At 32.5% G+C, this 24,729-nt stretch overlaps 1 protein-coding gene across 1 annotated transcript; it reads left to right on the top strand.

Annotated features, from left to right (window-relative positions):
- Nucleotides 1-225: 225 nt before the first annotated feature.
- Nucleotides 226-23,075, top strand: LOC148199078 (uncharacterized). Its single transcript, XM_088113919.1, is given in 13 exon segments — nt 226-3,298; nt 3,455-3,688; nt 3,801-4,511; nt 4,728-5,543; nt 10,541-10,978; nt 10,980-11,288; nt 11,409-12,242; nt 12,755-13,501; nt 13,635-14,462; nt 17,747-18,493; nt 18,614-19,366; nt 19,800-19,851; nt 22,813-23,075. Coding segments are annotated over 12 exon segments (9,456 nt in total). The 5' UTR covers nt 226-277; the 3' UTR covers nt 19,818-19,851; nt 22,813-23,075.
- Nucleotides 23,076-24,729: the final 1,654 nt, after the last annotated feature.

Below are 24,729 nucleotides of genomic sequence, written 5' to 3' on the forward strand. Positions count from 1 at the left end.
TCATTCCTAGATACCACTCCTTTGAATATACAAGTGACATTGGAAATAATAGACGCCACTCCACCAACCATAAATGTGACTATAAACTAACTTTTTCATTTTTCATTAACAACCTTATGATGATGTGCTTTTAATGTTGTGGTTATTTATAAATTATTCTAATATTTATAAACATTTATGTTCTCTTTGTTTGAATGTTTTATCTATTATGATTTAGGTAAAAAAGGACTAATAGTAAGAAAACAATTAAGACGGAAGCGTCCATTATCAAGGCATCATGGATACAATTGTCTCTACAACTACTGAAAGTGCACTTAATATTACAGCAAGTATGGTCAAACGACAAGTGGGTTACTTTTTTAATTACAAAGACAAATTTAAAGAGTTGGAATCTTACATTGAGAAGTTGGAACATAATAAGGAGAGACTACAACATCAAGTTGATAGTGCACTAAGGAGTGGAGAAGAAATTGAAAATGACGTTCAACATTGCTTAACGCTCATTGATGAGAAGATAAAAGAATATAAAAGTTATATTAATGATGAATGTCATGCAAAGACAATTTGCTCAATTGGTTTCTTTCCTAATAATTTCCGACTGAGGTATCAACTGGGTAGAAAGGCTACAAAGATGGTTGAGGAAATCATAGGAGATGAGCTTTGGAAAACTTCTTTTGACAATGTTTCCTACCAAGAATTTCCATCCATTGATGCTACTTTTTCAAACAATGGTTATGAAAGTTTTGCATCAAGAAATAAAACTATGGAGATGATCATGAAAGCACTGCAAGACTCTACAGTTGGTATGATTGGAGTTTATGGGCCTGGTGGTGTGGGTAAGACTACTTTACTCAAAGAAATTGCTAACAAAGCACGAGAAAAGAAGTTGTTCAAGATAGTGATCATAGCGAATATTACAGGAAATCCTGACTTCAAAAAAATTCAAGAGCAAATTGCTGGTATGCTAGGAATGAAATTAGAAGAGGAAAGTGAGATTGCAAGAGTAGATCGTATTCGAAAGAGGTTAAAGAATGAAAAGGAGAACACCCTTATTATCCTTGACGATCTTTGGGGTGGATTGGACTTTAATAAACTTGGGATTCCATGTAATGATGATGCAAGCCAACAAGAAGTCAATGACATGTCTGATTTTGGTTCCAACAATGACATATCTGATTATGGATATAATAAGACAGAAATGAAAGAGTTGTCAAAAGTTGATTTGGATAAGATGAAAACGGAAAAGTTGTCTAAGGATTATAGAGGAGGGAAAATTCTTCTAACATCTAGAAATAAACAAGTATTATGTAATGAAATGGATGTGCAACAAAGGTCAATTTTTTCGGTAGGAGTCCTTGATGAAAAGGAATCAGAGACTTTGCTTAAGAAAGTTGCTGGTGTGAAAAATTCTGAGTTTGATAAGAATGCTACTGAAATTGCCAAATGGAGTGCTGGGTTTCCAATAGCCTTAGTTTCCATAGGAAGGACACTAAAGAATAAAAGCTTATCCACATGGGAAGATGTTTGTCAACAAATTAAAAGACAAAATTTTACATCAGAATGGGGATTTACGGACTTCTCGATAAAGTTGAGCTATGATCATCTAAAAAATGAGGAGCTTAAGTGTATTTTCTTACACTGTGCAAGAATGGGAAATGATGCTTTGATTATGGACTTGGTGAAATTTTGTGTTGGTTTGAATTTGCTTCCAGGAGTGCAGACAATTACAGATGCTAGGAAAAGAGTAAAGGAGATGATACAAGAGCTAGAAGAGTCGAGTTTGTTGGTGAAAAGTTATTCTATTGACCGCTTCAACATGCATGACATTGTGCGAGATGTTGCTCTTTCAATATCATCCAAGGAAAAACATGTGCTTTATATGAAAAATGCAGTACTTGATGAGTGGCCTCACGAAAATGACTTTGAAAGGTACTCTGCCATTTTTGTACACTTCTGTGACATCAATGATGAGCTTCCTGAGAGTATACATTGTCCTCGACTTGAAGTCTTACATATTGACAATAAAAATGAATCTTTTGAAATACCAGATGAATTTTTTAAATCTATGGTTCGACTGAGAGTGTTGGTACTGACTGGTATTAATTTATCTTGCTTACCTTCATCAATTAAATGCCTAAAAAAGTTGAGAATGCTTTGTTTGGAGCAATGCACTTTAGGAGAGAACCTATCAATCATTGGTGAGTTGAAGAATTTAAGAATCCTTACTTTTTCGGGATCTAATATAGAAAATTTGCCTCTTGAATTTGGGCAATTGGATAAGCTTCAATTTCTTGACATAAGCAATTGCCTAAAACTAAGACAAATAACTTCCAATGTCATACCGAGGATGGCCATTTTAGAGGAGTTTTATATCAGAGACAACTTGATTATATGGGAGGCTGAAGAGAATATGAAAAGTGAAAGTGCTAGTCTCTCTGAGTTGAGGCGCTTGAATCAATTACAAAATCTTGACATACACATCCACAGTTCTTCACATTTTCCGCAAAATTTGTTTTTTGACAGGTTGAATAGTTACAAGATTGTTATTGGTGAATTCAACTTGTTTAACTTGCTTAAAGTGGGAGAATTCAAAGTCCCTGACAAGTATGAGGAGGTGAAATTTTTGGCATTAAACCTAAAAGAAGGTATTGATATTCATTCTGAAAAATGGATTAAAATGTTGTTCAAAAGTGTTGAATGTTTGTTGTTGGGAGAACTCAATGATGTTGAAGATATTTTCTATGAATTAAATGTTGAAGGATTTCCAAATTTGAAACATTTATCCATTGTAAACAATTTTGGCATTAAGTATATTATCAATCCAAGGGAGCGGTTTCACTCTTTAGTCGCTTTTCCAAAATTAGAGTCCATATGGCTTTACAAATTGGATAATTTGGAAATAATATGTGCCAATCAGCTTGTACGGACCTCTTTCCGCAATTTAAAGGTCATCAAGATTCAAACATGCATTAAATTGGTAAACCTTTTCCTATTTTCTATGGTTAGACTCCTCATTGTGCTTGAAACAATTGAAGTGTGCGATTATGATTCTTTGAAGGAAATAGTTTCAAAAGAAATTCAAACTCATACTATCAGCGACGATAAGATTGAGTTTCCCCAGTTACGACTTTTAACATTGAAGTATCTACCAACATTTATTCATTTATATAATGTTGACAAGATTCCTGTTGGTGCACACTCGTTGCAAGACCAAGTATTCCAACAAAGAAACAAAGATATTATTGTTGAGGTAGAGCACAGGAACACCAATTATTGTCTTCCACTCTTCAATGAAAAGGTACGTGAGAACCTTATCATAATTACATGTGTAATGTTTAATTTCTATGTTGTTCTTCCTTAATAGAAATATAAAAAATCTATTTGTCTAAGTTTTGTCATTTCTCTTGACGGAAAAGTCTTTGGAAATGAAGTGACATTTTATGTGTTCTTACAGGTCTCAACTCCCAAATTAGAATGGTTGGAGTTATCCTCCATCAACATTCATAAGATATGGAGTGACCAATGTAACCATTATTTTCAAAATTTGCTTACATTGAATGTGACAGATTGTGGTAATTTAAAGTATTTATTGTCATTCTCCGTGGCTAGAAGTTTGGTGAATCTTCAAAGCCTTTCTGTAAGGGACTGTGAAATGATGGAGGATATATTTCGTCCAGATGATGAAGAGGTGTGGATTCATTTAATATTGAGTTTGATTAATGCTATCATTTGTTTCTAGATAATGTATTACTATTTAGGTCATTCACTTGCTCACCTATCAATGGTTTTTACTGTAACAGTATGTTGACATTTTTCCTGAGTTGAAGAAAATGGAGATCATCTACATGAAGAAGCTCAATACCATTTGGAAATCCCATATTGGTTTACATTCCTTTTGTAGTTTAGACTCCTTGATAATAAGAGAGTGCCACAAACTTCTTCTGATAATCCCTGGTTATATGATGAAAATATTTCAGAGCCTTCAAAGCTTGACAATCAAAAATTGCAAGTTAGTGGAAAACATATTTGATTTTGCAAATATTCCACAAACTTCCGATACAATTGAAACAAACTTGGATAATATACTTCTAGAAAAGCTGCCAAAATTGGTGAACGTTTGGAAGGATGGCATCAATGCAGTACTTAAATATAATAATTTGCAACGCATAAAAATTGCTGATAATCCAAATTTAAAATACCTCTTTCCACTTTTTGTTGCCAATAACCTAGAAAAACTAGAAGTCCTTGAGGTGCGGAAGTGCTGGGTAATGAAAGAGATTGTTTTTTCTGACAAACATTCAAGTGAAAGTGATATCAACTTTAAGTTCCCTCATCTACACACTCTATCATTTATAGACTTATATGATTTGAGAAGTTTCTACTCAGGAATTCACACTCTAGAGTGGCCATCATTGAAGAAATTGGATATAGCTGATTGTAGCATGCTCGAAGGTTTCACTTTAGAAATCATAAATTCACAAGATCAACCGATTACTTTAGCAACAAGAAAGGTACACAGAGTTTGTTTAGATTCAAGTCATATACTTTTTATAGCTTTTCTATTGGAAATATAGAACATGCCTTGTTTTTACGAAAAACATGAACTAGCAACCCCTCATTATGATATGTGAGATTATGACTTTTATTTTTCTTTTGAAGAAAAATAATACATTATGGTTTAATGGGTATATTTTGATATTGATAAATCTTTTTGTTTATTTATTTAGGTGATATACAACTTGGAGTATATGTCAATGAGCTTAAAAGAAGCAGAGTGGTTGCAAAAATACATTGTTAATGTTCACAGAATGCACAAACTAGAAGACCTTACTTTGTATGGGTTGAAGAATAATGAAATTCTCTTTTGGTTTCTTCATAGACTTCCCAATTTGGAAAGGTTAACATTGGAACTTTGTCACTTGAAAAAGATTTGGGCTCTTAAAAGTCTTATTTCACCTGAAAAAATTGGTGGTGTTGTGCAACTTAGAGAGCTTAAACTAGAAAGCATGTGGTCTTTAGAGGAGATTGGCTTTGAGCATGAGGTGCTTCTTCAAAGGGTGGAACGCTTAAGCATTCAACGTTGTACAAAATTGAAAAATTTAGTGTCATCTTCGGTAACATTTAGTTACTTATCATATTTAGAAGTGATGAACTGTAAATCAATGAGGAGTTTAATGACATGCTCAGCTGCTAAAACCTTGGTTCAACTCACAACGTTGAAGGTATGCTCCTGCCCAATGATTGTGGAAATCGTTGCAGAAAATAAAGAGGAAAAAGTACAAGAGATTGAATTTAAACAATTAAAATCATTACAATTGGTGTCTCTACAAAATCTCTCAAGTTTCTCAACTATCAAGAAATGTGAGTTAAAATTCCCATTATTGGAAAAATTAGTAGTGAGTGAATGTCCTCGAATGAAAAAATTCTCCGAAGATCAAAATGTTCCAAACCTACAAAAGGTACATGTTGTAGCTGGAGAAAAAGACAAATGGTATTGGGAAGGAGATTTGAATGCCACTCTACAAAAACATTTCTCTGACCAGGTATGCTTGAAAATATTTATGGACCATCACAAATTTTAATTGTATCATACCTCCACAGATAATTTAATTTTCATTTCATTGGAATTGTTGGTAACTGATAATTCTATTGTTGTGAGAAACTATATGAAGCATGCACATTATGTCGTTTTGCATAGATTTAAGTAGATTTATATCCTACTTTCAAAGGCCAAGGTTTATGGTTTGAATCATCAAGTTTGATTTGATATCTCTTGGCAGGAAACTTTAGAGGCTTGAAGGAAGTCTTTAAATTTGAGAGAGGTTAGAAAATATTGAGAAAGGGAAAGACTTGTTGTAATTTTGAGTGCTTCTAATTTTTGGCTTGATTACATATGATGCAATTACAAACACATCCCCCATGTTTATACTAATGAGACCTCATCAACCAATGGTTAGAATCTTGGCACTACAACATTTATCTAAGGATTATAATTCATTCTCTATAAGTTTCTAAAATATTTTTATGATTCTACACATTATATAGACTTATCTAGAAACATCTTATAAATAAGTACTCTCTAGATACTTTTATACTTCATTACAAAATCCTTCTAGATAAGAGATTTCTTGAATTCTAATTGGGTATTTTTAATCTTGGGCTTTTATCTTATAGGTTCAAAATACAAAATCAATTTATCATTCCAACACTCCCTCTTAAATATGATTTTGTACTCAAGTAAATTTCTTAATTGTATAAATACTTCATTCTTTAGTGATTTGGTGAAGATATATTTTACCTGATCATGCATCTAATGAACGTGTGTGGACATGCTTACTTCGATCATGGAAGACTGGATTTCTTGCTAAAGCTAATTCTTGTCTATGAAAATATTTGTTAGCTCCAATCGTGGCAAGCTCAACTCCTTCAATAGGTTTCATAGCCAAACAACATGACAAACACATGAATTAGCAACTACAAACTCTGCTTCACATGTAGGAAGAGTGACAATAGGTTGCTTCTTGGACATCCAAATAAAGGTTGTGTCTCCCATGTAGAACACAAATCCACTTGTGCTATTTCGATCATCCATATCTCCACTCCAATCGTTACTATATCCAACAAGCTTGTATTCGTTAGAAACAGAGTAGTATAGGCCAAAACTCATTGTACCTTTGATATATTAGAGAATCCTCTTTGCAGACTTGAAGTGAGTCGTTGTTGGAGCTTCCATATAGCGACTCACGACTCTAACAGGATAGAGAATGTTTGGTTTTGTACAAGTTAAATAATGCAAACTTCCAACTAGAATTTTATAGAGTTAGATCCATTTTTTCTCCCTCTTCATCCTTACTCAACTTGATGCTGCATTTCATAGGAGTACTATTGGATTAACATCATCCATCTTGACTTTCTTAAGGAGGTCTTTAACATAGCTTTTTTAAGTGATGAAAATTCCTTCATCTCCTTACTTTACTTCTATTCCAAGACAATATGCCATAAGCCCTATGTTGGTCATTTCAAATTCCATGGTCATATCTATCTTGAATTCCTCAAACATGTTTGGATTGTTCCGTATGAAAATTAAGTCATTGACATATAAGCATATAATCAAAATATATCCTCCTCAAGCTTTGATATAGAGTGCATGCTCATACAGACACTTGATGAAATTCGCTTCTTTGAAGTACTTGTCAAATCGAACATTCCAAGCTCTAGGGACTTGTTTCAACCCATAAAGAGCGTTATCCTTTGGAACGAATACTTTGTAATAGTCAATGCCAGATTTTTTACTATAGCCTTTTGCCACTAATCTTTCCTTATATCTTTGAACTTCTCCTTTGGAGTTCTTCTTTGCCTCGTAAACACACTTTGAACCAACTCCCATGTATAATTCTTCTTTATCGCCTTGATCTCTTCACCCATAGAATTTCTCTAATGCTTCTTGAAAGTTCATGGGCTCACAATCTTCAAGTTGACAAAATAGGATAACATTGTCTAGATTTTCAATTACTTCAAAGATATCTTATAGACTTTAAAAATATGGAGTTCTTTCACTTGAGCTTACATTTTCTTGAGGGGTTGGATTTGGTGAAGTACGTGGGGTAGCAAGTGCCTCTTTGGGTTGTTGTGGTTGTTCCACCTCATGTACTTCAACACACAGGAAAAAGGTATAGTCCTCACAATTTGTTGACCTGTCTCATTATCCGTCTTCATTAAACACTACATTTCGACTTATGATTGTTTCCCTTGTATCATAGCTATAGAGCTTATACCCTTTGGTGTTGGCGTCATAACTAGTGAAGATATATTTTTCACTTTTGTCATCAAACTTACTTCGCTTCTTATCTGGTACATGGACATAAGCTATGCTTCTAAAAACTATAAGATGAGAATTACCTGGCTTTCTTCACTCCATGCTTCTTATGGTGTTTTTCCACTCATGTTTCTTGTTGGAGAGCGGTTGGTAAGATAAATTTCACATGCAACAACTTTAGCCCAAGACTCCTTTGAAAGTCTCTTGCTTTTAAGCGTGCTCTTTGCCATCTCCAGGATTATATTTGATTCTTCTTTTCCTCCACTCCATTTTGTTGAGGGGATTTGGTACAATCAATTGTTGTCTAATTCCATCGTCTTCACAATACTTCTGAAACTCTTTTGATGTGAATTCTCCTCCACGGTAAGATCTTAAAGCTTTGATCACAATGCCACTTTTCTTCTCAACATAGGTTTTAAACTTCTTGAAGTTCTTGAATACCTTTGATTTTTCTTTTAAGAAATATACTCATGTTTTTCTTAAAAATCGTCAATGAAGAGAAGGAAATAACCACTCATACTGAGTGATCTTTCCTTGATTAGGCCATATACTTCTGTGTATATGAGTTTTAATGGCTGTTGAGCTCTTGAGTTCAACTCATTTGGAAAACTCAATCGGCATTGTTTTCCAAGTAGACACATCCTTCATAAACTTGATTGAGGTGAGTAATACAAGGAAACCCTCTCACCATTGCCTTCTTGGAGAGCAACTATAATTCTTTAATATTAAGATGGTCAAATTGAAGATGCCAAAGTCATGATTCGTATTTGTAGCACATCTTGAGACACTGAGGGCTATCACTTTGAATTTTGAGCATAAACATTCTATTTCTTGTCATTGGAACCTTCGTAATGAATTTAATTGTATTATCTCTTATAGAAAGGTTATTATTTTCAAGTTGAATATCATAATCTTTCTTTAAGAGTTTTCTTAAGCTTAAGATGTTACTCTTCATGCTTGGCACGTAATATACATTGATGTTCTCCATTCTTTAGTCAGATGAGGACATTACCTTTACCTTTCATTTCCACCTTTGATTCATCTCCAAAAGCCATGTTTTACATCAATAATCAAGCTCCACGAACATGGTTCTTTTTTCACAAATATGATTACATGCTCCACTGTCAAGGTACCATTAATTATCTTCACCTCTATCTTTTCCCTTGTAAGACAGTGGCAAGGTACCATCTTCTTGGCACCTTTCTTCAACATAGTTGACTTTTTCGTTGACTTTATTTCTACTAGGGGTCTACATTCAAAAGCATAATATCCAAATTTATCCCAATTGTAACATTTGATGCATGATTTGTCATACCTTGAATTTAGATTTCCTTTCCCATGACCTCTTATAGGGCTTTCTCCTCTTTAGTTATTATTGTTAGGTCTCCATCTTTATCCATGTCCATATCTACGCCCTCGTTCTTGTTATTGACTATAACTTCATCTTGATTGGTTGCATGCATTTTTTTCTTTTATTTTGAATTAACTTGTGCCTTGACAACTTGCTCTATGATATCTTCCTTCTTTTATTTCTTTTCTTCATAAGCTTGCAACGAACTAAGAAGTTTCTATATTGACATGACCTCCAAGTCTTTGGTTTCTTCACAATGGTGACAATATGTTCAAACTTTAAATCTAATGATCTAAGAATTTTCATCGTAATTCTTAAAGCATATAACTTCTCACCATTTCTTTTTAGGTGATTAGTAATTGTTATCACTTATGAAAAGTAATCAAAGGCAAGTTCACATTCCTTCATATGCTAAGCTTCAAATACTCCTCTTAAAGATTAAAGACATACCTTTCTTACTTGATCGGTTCCTTTGTAAGAGATCTTAAGCTTCTCTCGTGCTTCCTTGGCTAACTTGACTCAAAAATATTCCCAAAAGTATCCTCATATAATCCTTGATAGGTTAGGCAAAGAGCTCTCATATCTCTCTTCCTTGAGTCTCTTAAACTATCCTTTTAAGCTTGAGAAAGATTATCTACATTCTTTGGCTTAGTGTTTCCCTTCTCGACCATCTCCCACACATCGTGTGCACCAACGAGAGCTATGATCCTTAACCTCAAATTGTCATAGTTGCTCTTGGTGAGCATCGACATTCGAAAGGGAACTTTGATATTTTCCATTGTTATGAAGATCTTATTGCTCTTGATAACACTTTATTGGGACAAAACTTTAGAGGCTTGAAGGAATTATTTAAAAATTTAGAGATGTTGGAAATTTTTGAGAAAGAGAAATGCTTGTTGTAATATTGAGTGCTTATAATTTTTGGCGTGATTACATATGACACCTTCTCAACCAATTGTTAGAATCTTGTCACTATAATATCTAAGGATTATAATTCATTCTCTAGAAGTTTTAAAAATATTCTTATGATTCTAGACATTATATTGACTTATCTAGAAACATTTCTAGAATTCTATTTGAACATTTTCTAATATTGTGTTTTTATCTTATAAGTCCAAAATATAAAATCAATTTATTATTCCAACCGTGTTTAATTAGCATAATTTTGTAATCAAATGTGTACAAAAGGTGACCTATATCATACTCTATACATTATTTGAAACATTTTTAACTTTTCTTCCTATTCCAAATTTATTTTATCACAATTAATGTACTAAAGGGGATACATATACCTTAAGGATTATTATAAAAGCTTTTTATACCAATCATTGATTGTCCTGTGTTTGTGATATTTAGTTTCTTGACTTTTCAAGGTCTCTTTTGAATATTCAAAGCATGCAAGACTTGTTGATTATCCTGAGAGGAAAGATGTTCGACTCGGAAAATCTGCTTTTCCCGACAATTTTTTTGGTTGTATAAAGAAGTTGGAATTTGGTGAAGCATGTACAAGAAATATTTTGATTCCCTCTCATGTACTACCTTACTTGAAGAATTTAGAAGAATTGAATGTAGAGAACTGTAAACCAACACAAGTAATATTTGACATAGATGAGAGTGAGCTCAAGATGAAGGGAATGATCTTTCGTTTGAAAAACCTTAATCTAAACAAATTGTCAAATTTAAAATGTGTATGGAAGGTAAACTCTGGAGGAATTGTCAGTTTTCCCAATTTGCATAGAGTTGATATTAATGGTTGTGGAAGTTTGGTAACATTATTCCCTGTATCCCTTGCTAGAAATATTAAGAAGCTGGAGGGTACTTGAAATAACTGAGTGTGAGAAATTGGTAGAAATAGTTGGGAAGGAAGATGGAATGGAACATGGAACGACAATGATCTTTGAATTCCCTTGTTTGTCGTGGCTACTTGTTGATAATGTGCCACTACTGAGTTGCTTTTACCCTGGAAAGCATTATCTGAAATGTCCGTTGTTATATAGCTTATTTGTGGCCTCTTGCCCTAAACTAAAGCTATTCACATCAGAATTTGATGATAATCAGAAAGCAACAGTTATAGAGGCTCCAATTAGGCAGCTACAACCTTTGTTTTCGCTTGAAATATTGGTAATGTATATTTAGACCCTTTTTTTCTTCCTTTTCTTTCATTATATATTGTCCATCTATACCTTCTAACTAACATTAACTATGTATTCTCTGTTGAATTTTTATGGCCTCAATTGGCAGGCTTCTCCCAAACTGACGAGATTGTCACTCAATGAGGAAAATGTTATGCTGTTGAGAGATGCACAATTGCCAAAAGACCTCTTTTGCAATCTAAATGTTCTTCGATTGTTCTTTGAGGATGATAACAATGAGAAAGATAGTTTGCCTTTTGATTTCTTTCACAGGCTACCTAGTTTAACATATCTCATGGTAGAAAAATTCTTTGGCCTGAGGGAGATATTTCCCTATCAAAAGCTTCAAGTTCACGAGAATGTACTTGCAGGATTGAAACAATTATTCTTGTTGAGACTAAAAGAGTTAGAGTCGATAGGTTTAGAGCACACGTGGGTACAACCATACTCTGAAAAGCTTGAATCATTAAAGATTCACTTCTGCCCTCAATTACAAAAAATAGTTTCTTGTGCAGTGTCTTTCATTAATCTTAAAGAGTTGAGAGTGACATTCTGTGACCAAATGGAGTATTTATTCACACTTGCAACAGTCAAAAGTTTAGTGAAACTTGAGTCCTTAATTGTAAAGTACTGTGAATCAATCAAAGAAATTGCAAAAAGTGAAGATGGAGATGATTGTGATAAAATATTGATATTTGGACGACTTAGATCAATTGAGCTGTATTCCTTACCAAAGCTACTAAGGTTTTATTCTGGGAATGCCACTTTGCGATGCTTGTGTTTGAAAGCTGTGATGGTAGCTAAATGTCCCAATATGATAACTTTCTCTCTTGGAACAATAAATATGCCATTGTTTTCGGGGATTAATGTATCATCGAAAGATTCTGATTTAACCTTTGACGACGATCTCAATACAACGATCGAGAGATTCTTTCACGAACAGGTGAGAATTTAATATTTGAGCTCAATACTTATTCTTTTTTCCATCCAACAATCATCTCTTATTTTATGTTCGACATTTCATTAGGCTAGAGATATAGTGTCGGATCATAATTAACCATTTAATTTCCTTTAGGGGTGTCCTTTTTTCAAAGTTGTTGGACACCGACTATATATTACAAGGACAGATTGTATAATATCTTAAATAATTGGAACTCATTATAAAAAAAAATAATAATAATAATAAAAATAATAATAATAATAATAATAATAATAAAATAATAATAATAATAATAATAATAATAATAATAATGATGATGATGATGATGGTAATGGTAATAACAAATAATTGGGTTATAGGCTTATTACCAAATAATTAAGACTTAAATAACTCATTCAAATCCAAGTATAGAGTTTTCTACAATCAAAGGTAAATATGAGTGATCTTATTAATTATTTACGAAATGTATGAAACTCGTTAATTATACCCTGATATTGAATTTCTTGCTTTTTTAGGAATTTTTCAACCATTCAAAGCACATGATTCTTGATGAATATCTTGAGATGACGGGAGTTCAGCACATAAAACCCGCTATTTCAGACAATTTCTTTGGTAGTTTCAAGAAATTGGAATTCGATGGTGCATGCAAAAGAACTATCGTAATTCCATTTCATGTACTCCCTTACTTGAAGAACCTGAAAAAGTTGCGTGTGCACAGTTATGATGCAGTCAAGGTAATATTTGACTTTGATGAGAGTGAGGACAAGACAAAGGGAATAGTCTCTTGTTTGAAAACACTTACTTTAAACAACTTGTCAAATTTGAAATGTGTATGGAAGGAAAATCTCGAAGGAATTGTTAGCTTTCCCAATTTAGAAGAAGTGATTGTCACTGGTTGTAGAAGCTTGGTAACACTTTTGTCTTCATCCCTGGCCAAAAGTCTTGAAAAGCTTACGACACTTCAAATGGAGAGGTGTGAAAAATTGGAAGAAATAGTTAGAAAGGAAGATGAAAGGGAACATGGAATGACATTAACGTTTGAATTTCCTTGTTTGACGACGTTATATCTTGAAAAAAATGCACTCTTGAGTTGCTTTTATCCTGGAAAACATTATCTGGAATGCCCCATATTAGATGCATTATATGTGGTCTATTGTCCTAAGTTAAAGCTATTCTCATCAGATACCGGTGACAGTCATAAAGAAGAAGTTATAGAGGCTCCAATTAGCCCGCTACAACAACCTTTGTTCTTGGTTGAAAAGGTAACAAAGCATCAACATTTTGACATTTTTGTGCTTCCTTTTTTTCTTTTAATCATATATTTTCCTTCTTTAATTAGCTTCTAGCTAACTACAACTACATTTTCTTTTAAATTTGATTGGCCTTAATTGTTAGGTTTCTGCCGAACTGAAGGACTTGGCATTCAGTGAGGAAAACATTATGTTATTTAGAGAAGCAAAATTGCCACAAAACCTTCTTTGCAACCTAAGTCGACTTTGCTTGTGCTTTGAGGATGATTACAATGAGAAAGATAGTTTGCCTTTTGACTTCTTTCACATGCTACCCAATTTAGAACATCTTATGGTAGAAAAATGCTTTGGTCTGAAGGAGATATTTCCCTCTCAAAAGCTTCAAGTTCACGACAAAGTACTTACTGGATTGAAAGAATTAATTTTGTTCGAACTAAGTGAGTTAGAGTCCATAGGTTTAGAGCACGAGTGGGTGCAACCATACTCTAGAAAGCTTGAACTACTAAAGGTTGACACTTGCCCTGAAATAGAAAACATAGTTTCTTGTGCAGTGTCCTTCATTAATCTTAAAGAGCTGCATGTGACGTTTTGTGAGGAGATGGATTATTTATTCACATTTGGTACACTCAAAAGTTTGATGAAACTTGAGACCTTAATCATAGATAATTGTGGATCAATCAAAGAAATTGCAAGAAATGAAGAGGAAGATGGTTGTGATGAGATAATATTTGGACGACTCAGATCAATTAAGCTGGAATACTTACCGAAGCTAATAAGCTTTTATTCAGGAAATGCCACCTTGCAATGCCCATCTTTACAAACTGTGATGGTAAATGAATGTCCCAACATGATAACTTTCTCTAAAGGAGTCATAAAACTAGCAATGTTTTCGGGGATTCAAACATCCGAAGATTCTGATTTCACTTTCCACATAGATCTCAACACATCTGTAGAAAGCTTATTGCATGAAAAGGTCAGAATTACTTATCCTAATTATTATTTTTTAAATATTCTAAGTAGTTTTCTTTTGTATTACTTTACTATTTTTTTCTTGTATTATAAAATACTCTTCTCAACCTCATATCAATTAGAATATATTATATTATTTAGCAGTAGGCTTGACTTGATGGATAATTATTTTAAAAATAATTATTTTACTAGGTACACATATAGATTACACATTAATACCCATCATATATCCTTTTGGCTTGAAAAATATATCCCTGATACAACAAACAAATATTTTCATACATGTTCATGTCCATTAACAAGTCCATCATTATCATAATTTCATACATAGTTATACACAAGCAAATTAATCAACAATTCCATAAATAACCACAGTATCAAAACTTTGAACCACCAAAACTAGTAAAAGAAATGCAGGAAACAGAGTAATAGAACCAACAACAAGATTGACCCTCAGCGACACTTAAGGTGTGCCCAATGGTAGCGTGACAGGGGCTCACTGTCCAAGTAGGACTCAACGACATAAGCTAGCCCACAACGCTGAAACTTCCTGGAACAGTGGCCCTCAATGGTGAAAAACTTCGCTCGACGCTATGTCACGACACAACTATGTGATTTGGAATGTGATTTGGAATTTTTGGAGCTAGCGCTCAACGCTAGCCTGTTGCCGCACAACGCAATAGAAGCATAAACCTTAGTTTTCATAATTTTAAGTTGTTCAAATACACCAATTGGAAATCTTCACTTTTACAAACTTTTAGATGGTTCAAAACATTGTGAGCTAGTCCCAATTAATCTAATTGCTCAATTTGAAACTCCTTTCATTCAACAATCCATAAAATTCATGAATTTCCCCAAATACAAGCATGTTCTTACAAACCCAAGGATCCACAGCTCAAGCTTCCGTACAAGAAAATTCCAACCAACAAAATAGAGTAAAAAGAAACATACAATAGTGCCGAAAACAAGCAACTTATGGATCAAAAGACCTATTATGCATCATAATAATAGTATCAACACACAGATTCCACATGCAACAACAATTGACAAAAAATCAACATGCAATTTGTGAAAAACTTAGCTTCCCTCACTTGATTGAACCGAACAGAATCTATCCCTGCCAAGATACTCTAAGGCTCCCAAGCTTCAAGGTACCTCTAGAACCATGAAAAACTCAAGTTAATACTCTAAAGGTTCCTTGGAGCCACAAACAAAAGAAAATTTCTAAGAAGCTTTCTAATGGCACATATGCAAGAGAAAAAAAAAAGGTGCTTCATGTAATCTCAAAGTGACTAAAAAAAATGAGGGTAACAATATTCACTTACCCTAGGCTAATATGAGGTGAGTGGAGTTGAGAAGTTATCCTCTTTTGATTGTGCTTCAAACCCTAGCCAAAGAGAAAGGAGAGATATGAGATGAAACTGCCTAGTGGGGTTTTTTTTTTTTTTTTTTTTAACCAGAAAAAAGAGAAAGAGTTTGGAGAGTGGTTGCAAGAGAGTTCTGTATTGACTTTTAGAGAAAAGAAAAAAGTTTTACAAAAAACACTAGAGATCGATTCTAAAATTGTAAATGTTAATAACTTTATTTTAACATAAAGAAATTGTTACAAAACATTTAAATAAACTCTTAGGAGACTTAATATAATCACACTCAGATAAATTTAAAAGTTAATTAACTTCGAGATAACTCACTCTTAATATAAAATATAATTAATTTATGAATTAGTTTTGACTAAGTTACCTTTGACAATAAAATATTCAAAGCTAATTATTTTTCCTGTTATAGTAAATTTTAAAAGATTAAGTTGTTATATTAGTCACCCTATTAACTTTATAATTATCCCATGTTTACTTTGCTTCCTCTTCTTCAGCTTCCTTTTCTCCCCATTTACATTTACTGTCGAAATTCAACACATATATTTTGCTTTCTCTTTCTTACTTGGTTTATATATTGTAATTTTTTTTCTCTTTTTTTCATATATATTTGCTCACTCTTTTACTGAGCCTAAACAACACATTTTTTTTCTCTAAAAACTATCCTAAATATTAATGAGATTGTGTTGTTCTTTTTTGATATTTTTATTCTGAGTCTCTCTCAATAAAAAATGTCTAACTATGCTTTTATTAATAGAAATTTAAGATAAATGTGGCTTTGGACTTTTAAATTTAAGAAATAATTAATCTTTAATATTTGAAAAAATATTATTTTAATTTCCGGACTCTAAATTTAGTGGTTTAAAATGATTTTAACCCTCAAAGTTATTGTTTAAGTACTAAAATCATACTTTTGAAATTTGAAGAACTACACTAGTTTTTTTTTTATAATTTGAAGAGTATTTTTGTGGAAAAGATATGCCAAAGAATTTTTAGGTGGCTTCTTATATAAATACGAAACCAAACTTCACACGTAGTAGTGAAAAAAAAATGAATTGAGAATTACCTTCAATTTTCTTACATGTTGAGTTTGCATGGACTAAAAACCGTTATATTGAAAAATCTGTTAACTCATTTAGTGTTTTTGAAAACCAAACGATTCGGGACATCACAAGGTTGATTGGTTAAACTTGTCATATAGTTCAAGGGTGATTGAAATTAGTATTAATAAGTAATACAATATGTAATAATACACAAAATAACATTAAAAATAGAATATCATAACTTAAAAAGAAAATTAAATAAAAATAACTTTCAAAATGTGAATAAAAATTAAATATTTTCATAGTATTTAGGTTTAAGGTTCAACAATACAGAACAATATTATTTAAAAATAAAATGGTTTCTAGAAAGAAATACAAAATATTTTACGTTTTTTACTTTTAAGAAATTTCAAAATAAAATTTACAAAAATATTTTAAAAAATTCGAATTAATTCTTCAGGACAAACTGTAATTTTTGAACCTGATTTTTTCGAATTTTCCAGTTTTTATCCATTCTATTGGAGATTTAGTTTGTAATTCTAAAAGGCCAAACACTAAATGAGTTAACAGATTTTTCTCTTCAAGTGGTCGGTCTATTTCTCAAAACAAAGTTACTTGTTATCACTCCATTGTCTTTTTATAATTTATTTTTTCATTTTGGTCGGAAAACCTTTAGCCATCTTTTATTCTCATTTTTTTCTTTTTATATCTTCGATAATTGGCTCCTATTATAAAAATAAATAAATAAATAAGCTGCAGGTCTATTACCGAAATGTGACTTAAGTATTCATTCAAATCCAAGTGATCTTAATCAAATATAAAACATATGAAACTTGTCGATTATCCTGACAATGAGTTTCTTGTCTTGTAAGGATATTTTCAACTACTCAAAGCTTATGATTCTTGATTATTATCTTGGGATGTCTGGAGTTCACCACAGAAAACCTATTGTTTCACACAATTTTTTTGGTAGTTTCAAGAAATTGGAATTTGATGCAGCATGCAAGAGAACTATTTTAATTCCATCTCATGTACTTCCTTACTTGAAGAACTTAGAAGAATTGAATGTGCATAACTCCGATGTAGTGCAAGTAATATTTGGCACTGATGAGATTGAGGTTGAGACAAAGGAAATAATCTTTGGTTTGGAAAAGCTTACTTTAAAACACTTGTCAAATTTAAAATGTGTATGGAAGGAAAATCTAGAAGGAATTGTCAGCTTTTCCAATTTGCAAGAAGTGGAGGTTGATGATTGTGGAAGCCTAGTAACATTGTTCCCTTTATCACTTGCCAAAAATCTTGGGAAGTTGGAGACACTTGATATACGGAAGTGTGAGAAAATGGTAGAAATAGTTGGAAGGGAAGATGAAATGGAACACGGAACAACAATAATGTTTGAATTCCCTTGTTTCACATATCTAGTTCTTGAAAATATGCCACTGTTGAGTTGCTTTTACCCTGGAAAGCATCATCTAGAATGTCCCTTGTTAGACAAGTTATATGTGGCATGTTGTCCTAAGCTGAAGCTATTCAAATCAAGTTTTGATGATGATAGTAAAAAAGGAGTTTTAGAGGCTCCAATAAGTTTGCTACAACAACTTTTGTTCTCGATTCAAAAGGTAACAAAACATTCAAATTTAATTCTGTGCTTCCTTTTCTTTTCACTATATATTTTTCTCTTATAGTATCTAACTAACATCAACACTTTACCTTTTGAATTTCTATGGTTTTATTGTCAGGTTTCTCCCAAACCGGTGGGATTGACACTCAATGAGGAAAACATTAAGCTTATGAGTGATGCACGTTTGTCAGAAGACCTTCTTTGTAAATTAAAATATCTTATACTATCCTTTGAGGATGATAACAATGGGAAAGATAGTTTGCCTTTTGATTTCTTTCACAAGCTACCCAATTTAGAATCTCTTAGAGTACAAAAATTCTCTGGTCTGAAGGAGATATTTCCCTCTCAAAAGCTTCAAGTTCACAACAAAGTACTTGCTAGATTGAAACGATTATATTTTTCGGAATTAAGTGAGTTAGAGTCTATAGGTTTAGAGCACCCGTGGGTACAACCATTCATCAATCTTACAGGGTTATCTGTGAAGTCCTGTGAAAAAATGGAATATTTATTCACATTTGCAACACTCAAAAGTTTGGTGAAACTTAAGACTCTAAGTATAAAGAAGTGTGAATCAATCAAAGAAATTGTAAAAAATGATGATGAAGATGATTGTGATGAGATAGTATTTGAACGGCTCAGATCAATTAAGCTGAATTCGTTACCAAAGCTAGTAAGCTTTTATTCGGGGAACGCCACTTTGCAATGCTCATATTTGAAAAACGTGATGGTAGCTGAATGTCCCAATATGAAAACTTTCTCTCAAGGAGTCATTAAAGTGTCAATGTTTTTGGAGATTCAGACATCAAAAAATTCTGATTCAATATTTGACGGCGATCTTAACACAACGATCCAAAAGTTGTTTCACAATCAGGTAAGAACTCATTAATAATATTTTAGTAAGAGAATGATGTTATATATCCTAAGTCTTTTCTTCACTCATGATACTTTTAGAACGAAACTCATTGGTGCTTGTCCGTTATTTTGATGCAATTGTCATTTGCAATACTCAATAAATTTCAGATATAGTGTGTGTTGTTCAGAGAAAAAACAAAATAGAAAGGAAGGTAGTGAGCTTCTTAAAGTAATCTCCCTTCATTATGCTAGAACAGGGAGCATTCAGAAGATAGTGTCAAACACTGTATTCCTAGCACTTTATTAAATTGAAATTGATAGTGTCTTTTTCAATACAATATCAAAACTTTCATAGTAAATCTCAGGTTTTTTATAGTCTTTTAGCTTAAAAAAAACCTGAATCTTTTATATAAAGTTTCTCCTATCAACTCACTTTTTTTTCATATATTCAGGTAATCCATCACTCGTAACGAACTTTTGGAGTTCTTCTTCCTATACCATTTGGTAAGTATATATGTATTCCTGCATTTGAAGTTCTTATTCCTGCATGTCAACCACAATGCAAATTCTGTTAGTATTTTGAAGTTGTGAAATAAATAGTTAATGGAGTAGAAAAAATGTAGAGATAGTGGAATGTAGAGAAAATATGGAGATAGTGGAATGTAGAGAAAATGTGGAGATAGTGAAATGTGGAAGTAGTAAATGGAAGAAGTATTGTAGTTGTCTTTAATTGTGTTGTCTTACATCAAATGGTGGAGTACATGAGTATTTATAAACACATAGATTATTCTAAAACATTCTTGCCACAACTTATATGGAATTCCTAGCTTGCTTTGCACTTGTGACACCAAGTATTATTGGAAAAATTGTGTATCAACTGCTTGTTGAAGGGCAAATAAAGCCCTTGAATCCTTCTGTTTTTTTTTTTTTTTTTGCTTCAACTCCTCCTTATGAGTTGCAGTAAGAGTGGAGGTATCTTCTGAAATAGTGAATCTCTCCTCTATGATGTCTCATAAATCTTGAGAGCAAAAGAATGTCTTCATTTTGACACTCTAAAAACCATAATTTTCTTTTATGAAAATAAATACTAGAATTGATGATGTTTGATTGGGAATTATAGTTTTGTTTGAAGTAGTTGAAAATTTTATCTATGCCTAATAAATGACTGAACGTATCTTTGGTACCATAGTTGGTATTTTGAGGTTGTGAAAGGAATAGTTGATGGAATAGAGAAAATGTAGATAGTGGAATATGGAGAAAATGTAGACAGTGGAATGTAGAGAAAATTTGGAGATAGTGGAATGTGGAAGTAGTAATTGGAAGAAATGTTGTACTTGTCTTTGGTTGTAGTAGATGTTTTCTTATATCAAATGTTAGAGTACACGAATATTTATAGATCTATAGATTATTCTAGAATACATGCTATCCAAAATTTATGTGAAATGTTCTAGGTTTTTACTTATTCTTGATTTTTTCTTCCTATCTTAAGTTTTTCTACAATATTCTGATTCTTTTATTACATTTGAATACTTTTATGTTAAGATTTTCTATATTCTTTTAGAATTTGCATTAACCTTTAATAAATTCACTTCCCTTTTAAATCTTAATAGTGTTTGATATTTTATTCAGCGTAATATCCCTTTCTTCATATTCATATAGAACACTAGAATTGAAATTAATGACTAAATAAATCAGAATGGAAAGATTATCGCATTCAACGATTCAAAAAGTTCAAAACTGCCAATGTTATATTTTCCATAATATCTTGCAAAGATACTAATGTATTTTACATGTCCAAGTTGGAGAGCAGTTACCAATTAACGCCACACCCAAAATTATATATTTTCTTTCTTTGTATACATAAATTTGAAAATAGCAGTTATATTTATTTAGGTATAACTACTATTAATTCTATTATTATGATTGTGTGAGATTTATTTATTTTTGTTCTAATTTAATTACAGTTATATATTAAAACTAATACAATAAAATTCGTTCACTATAAATTTTTGTTTTTAGAAACTCTTAATGTCTCTCTTTCTTTTTATTTCAACATCACCAAATGATTAATCTTTTAAAATCATTTTCTAGCGACAATTCATTAATTACTAGACTATATTTTACCAAAAGTAACAACTTATATGTTTCTTTGTGCTCTTTGAAACCTTCCATTTGTATATATCTTTAAAAGCCATATTCATTATATTTTTAAATTACTTTTGTCTCAAATATCATAAACATTCCATTGTTTAATGAACTTAATTAGAAATGTTTATAATGAGACGGAGTTAAAAGAGTGTAAAATACTAAAAAAAAAATCATTACTTATAATGAAGACCAAAATTCGGTAAATAACACATGTTATCTAAAAATTACTCATGAACAAAAATTTATAGATAAAATAATTATAAGCAATATTACCTGCAGATATATCTGTCATAATTACTTACAAATTTTGACACACTTCAACTCTAAGAAAATAGTGTAAAAGCTCGATATCTTTTAAAGGATATTAATTTTGAGGTATAGAAATAATAGAATGTATATGGCTTACCGAATTACAGATGATGCATCTACGTAAACAAGTAAAAAGAGAGAGTAGAATTGTCCCATAATTTGATAAAAAGAGATGAGTCACTTGTAGTGGAGTGAAAACGAAATGCCGTTAAAGTTTGATTGAGTTTATTAAACCATGATTTTGGAGCTTGTTTTAATCCATATATAGCTTTATGAAATTTATATAGGATCATGAAAAATTGAAACCATGTGGTTATTGCATGTAATATCTTCTTGTAAAATACCATGAATAAAAGCATTATTTATGACAAGTTGATGAATAGGCCATTTAGCTGAAACAACATATAGGTGAGAACAACTCTAATAGTAGAAGACATGATATCTGATCATAGGACTAAAAGTTTTATTAAAATCCAAACCTAATATTTGATCATAGGACTTAGTAGCATTCAATTGGGTGGGAAGTAGATTGAGGTGAGGAGAAGGGGACATGGTAATTTAGGGACCCAATATGTGTGAATAAAGGTGACAATCAGTGTGTCAAGCGGTGGGTTTTTATAATAACTAGTTTAAAATAAGCAAAAGATAAGTCTGATGAATTTCGTTACATAAAAAGTAAAGTATGGAGACACATTAAAAGATAAGATCGGACATTAAATCTCAAAACAGTAAAAAGAATTCTTTTTAAAATACTTAGGATTTCATTTGAATAAATTAGGTTGCCAACTACACATGGATCACTGTAAATATAAGAAATACAGTAAGAGTATGCTGTTTACTACATACCTTTTCCTAGCTATTTACAATAAGGGGCTGTATGCTTCCATCAGAATAGTTTAATATAATTTTCATTTCTTGTCATTGCATGAATTTGATTACTTTATTTGAAACAGATTAGTTAAACTTCTGTACATATAATTGTGCTTTTATTTATAATTGTTTTGTTAGGTTAGCTGTGATTTCCGCATTGCATTCTCAGAGGCGGAGGGAACAATGATGATACAAGTATCCTGAACAAAAGTTTATTCTTAGTCTCTTTTTTGTTGTTTGAAATGCTTGAAATACAAATAACGTGGACCTACATGGCCATCTATTGTATGGATTAAGTTAGTTATATTATGTATGCATGTTAGTCCTGAACTTAAAATACTTTGAAGATTGAACTTCGTACCAATGTCATCTCTGCCATCCCTTAAGAAAAATGTGTTTGAATTGAGACTTTAAGATCATCCATTATTTACTGCTTTTAGGAATTTAGTCCTTTATTTTTAATTTCTTAAGTTTTATATTCTTTATATATTTTGGGGGCATGGTTTTGGAAGCGGTGGGCAGGGATATACTTGTATTTCATCACAGAGAGACATATCTCTATCAGGTTTCAAATAGACCTGCGTGAGGGTGAGGGTGACTGCGACTAAGTAACTTCAGTCAATGTACTATAGTTATAAAGTGGTGAGAACGACCAAAGGTTTGATAACTTGAGCCTGTGAATAGAATTAGGTGTTAATTAATGTAGTTATCTCATATCCTTGAGGAGACTAAGTAAGAATCTAAAAGGAAAGGGGAGGAAGATCATACCCATTGAATGTGTTGGTTTGGTGAGGTATCAATCAGACCTGTGTAATCATGGTAATTGAATTTGTTCAATAACTACAGCTGCTATCAATTTTTGAATCTTTATTTAGCCAGAGCTAGAAATGCTTGTTAGAATAAGACTTGTAGGGCTGCAGGAAATCAAAAATGCATGAGCAGAGTGTATGTTCTATGATATCTATCAAATGGGTTCTGTCAGAGTGTATGTTATGTGTTCTGTGATATCTCTGTCATGTATTTTGGTGATGCATGTTTCTGCGGAAATGGGACGAGGATTGTGAAGTTCCTGAGTGTCGAACATTCGCCTTTCGTCGATTGACCAGTCGGTGTATAGGAGGTAACCTGCAGAATATACTGTGACGATCAAGTCAGAATTTTTTTCTGTAGGTCTTTAGTAATTCAATAATGAGTCAAAAATGAGTTTTACCTCGAAATTAAATCCTTATTTATAGAGTTTAGAAGAATCTGACCAATTAATTTACCTCTTAATGGTCATTAATGCAAACCTTAACCACTCATCAGTAGCCATTGTAATATTAACTGCGCATTAATTATGCTTAACTATTGTCGGAACTGAACGGTTGTGTGGTGCTTTCTCGCACGTCACTCGCTCGGTTCTCATCATTCAGCTCGTCATCGTATCTAATTGGTCGGCTATAAGCCTATAGTAACACCTCTATTTATAGAGTTTTAGAAGAATCTGACCAATTAATTAACCTCTTAATGGTCATTAATGCAAACCTTAATCACTCATCAGTAGTCGTTGTAATATTAACTACGCATTAATTCTGCTTAACAGTTGTCGGAACCGAGCAACTGTGTGGCGCTTTCTCGCACGTCACTCGCTCGGTTCTCATCATTCAGCTTGTCATCGTATCCGATCAGTCGGCTATAAGCCCATAGTAACATAGGTCCCCCAAGCCCTAGCAAAATCTTAGAGATTGCGTAAGGTTTCAGTCTTTACCGATCGACTTAGGTCTTCAATTTCCCCAGGTAATCATGACAATTCACCAAACGTCACATCCCTTCAGGATCTACAAAATGGCGGGAAGAACGAAAGTCAAAGAGTCATGATAGTAAAAAAAAGGGCGGGAAAAGGTAGAAAACGTAACGATGTTTCAACTGTCAGATCTTTTCCCTTTGAACGTTCTAGATGGGTTTGATTAACCGCCTTTACCATCTATAAATAGTGGTAGGGTCATCCCATATTTTCACTTTTACCCTCGAGCTCTCTGCCTACCGAACGTTCTTCCTGCTCTTCCCCTCTCAAAC

This window comes from Vigna umbellata, chromosome 4 (assembly GCF_029865625.1).
Source record: "Vigna umbellata cultivar VRB3 chromosome 4, Vumbellata_1.0, whole genome shotgun sequence".
NCBI lineage: Eukaryota > Viridiplantae > Streptophyta > Magnoliopsida > Fabales > Fabaceae > Vigna > Vigna umbellata.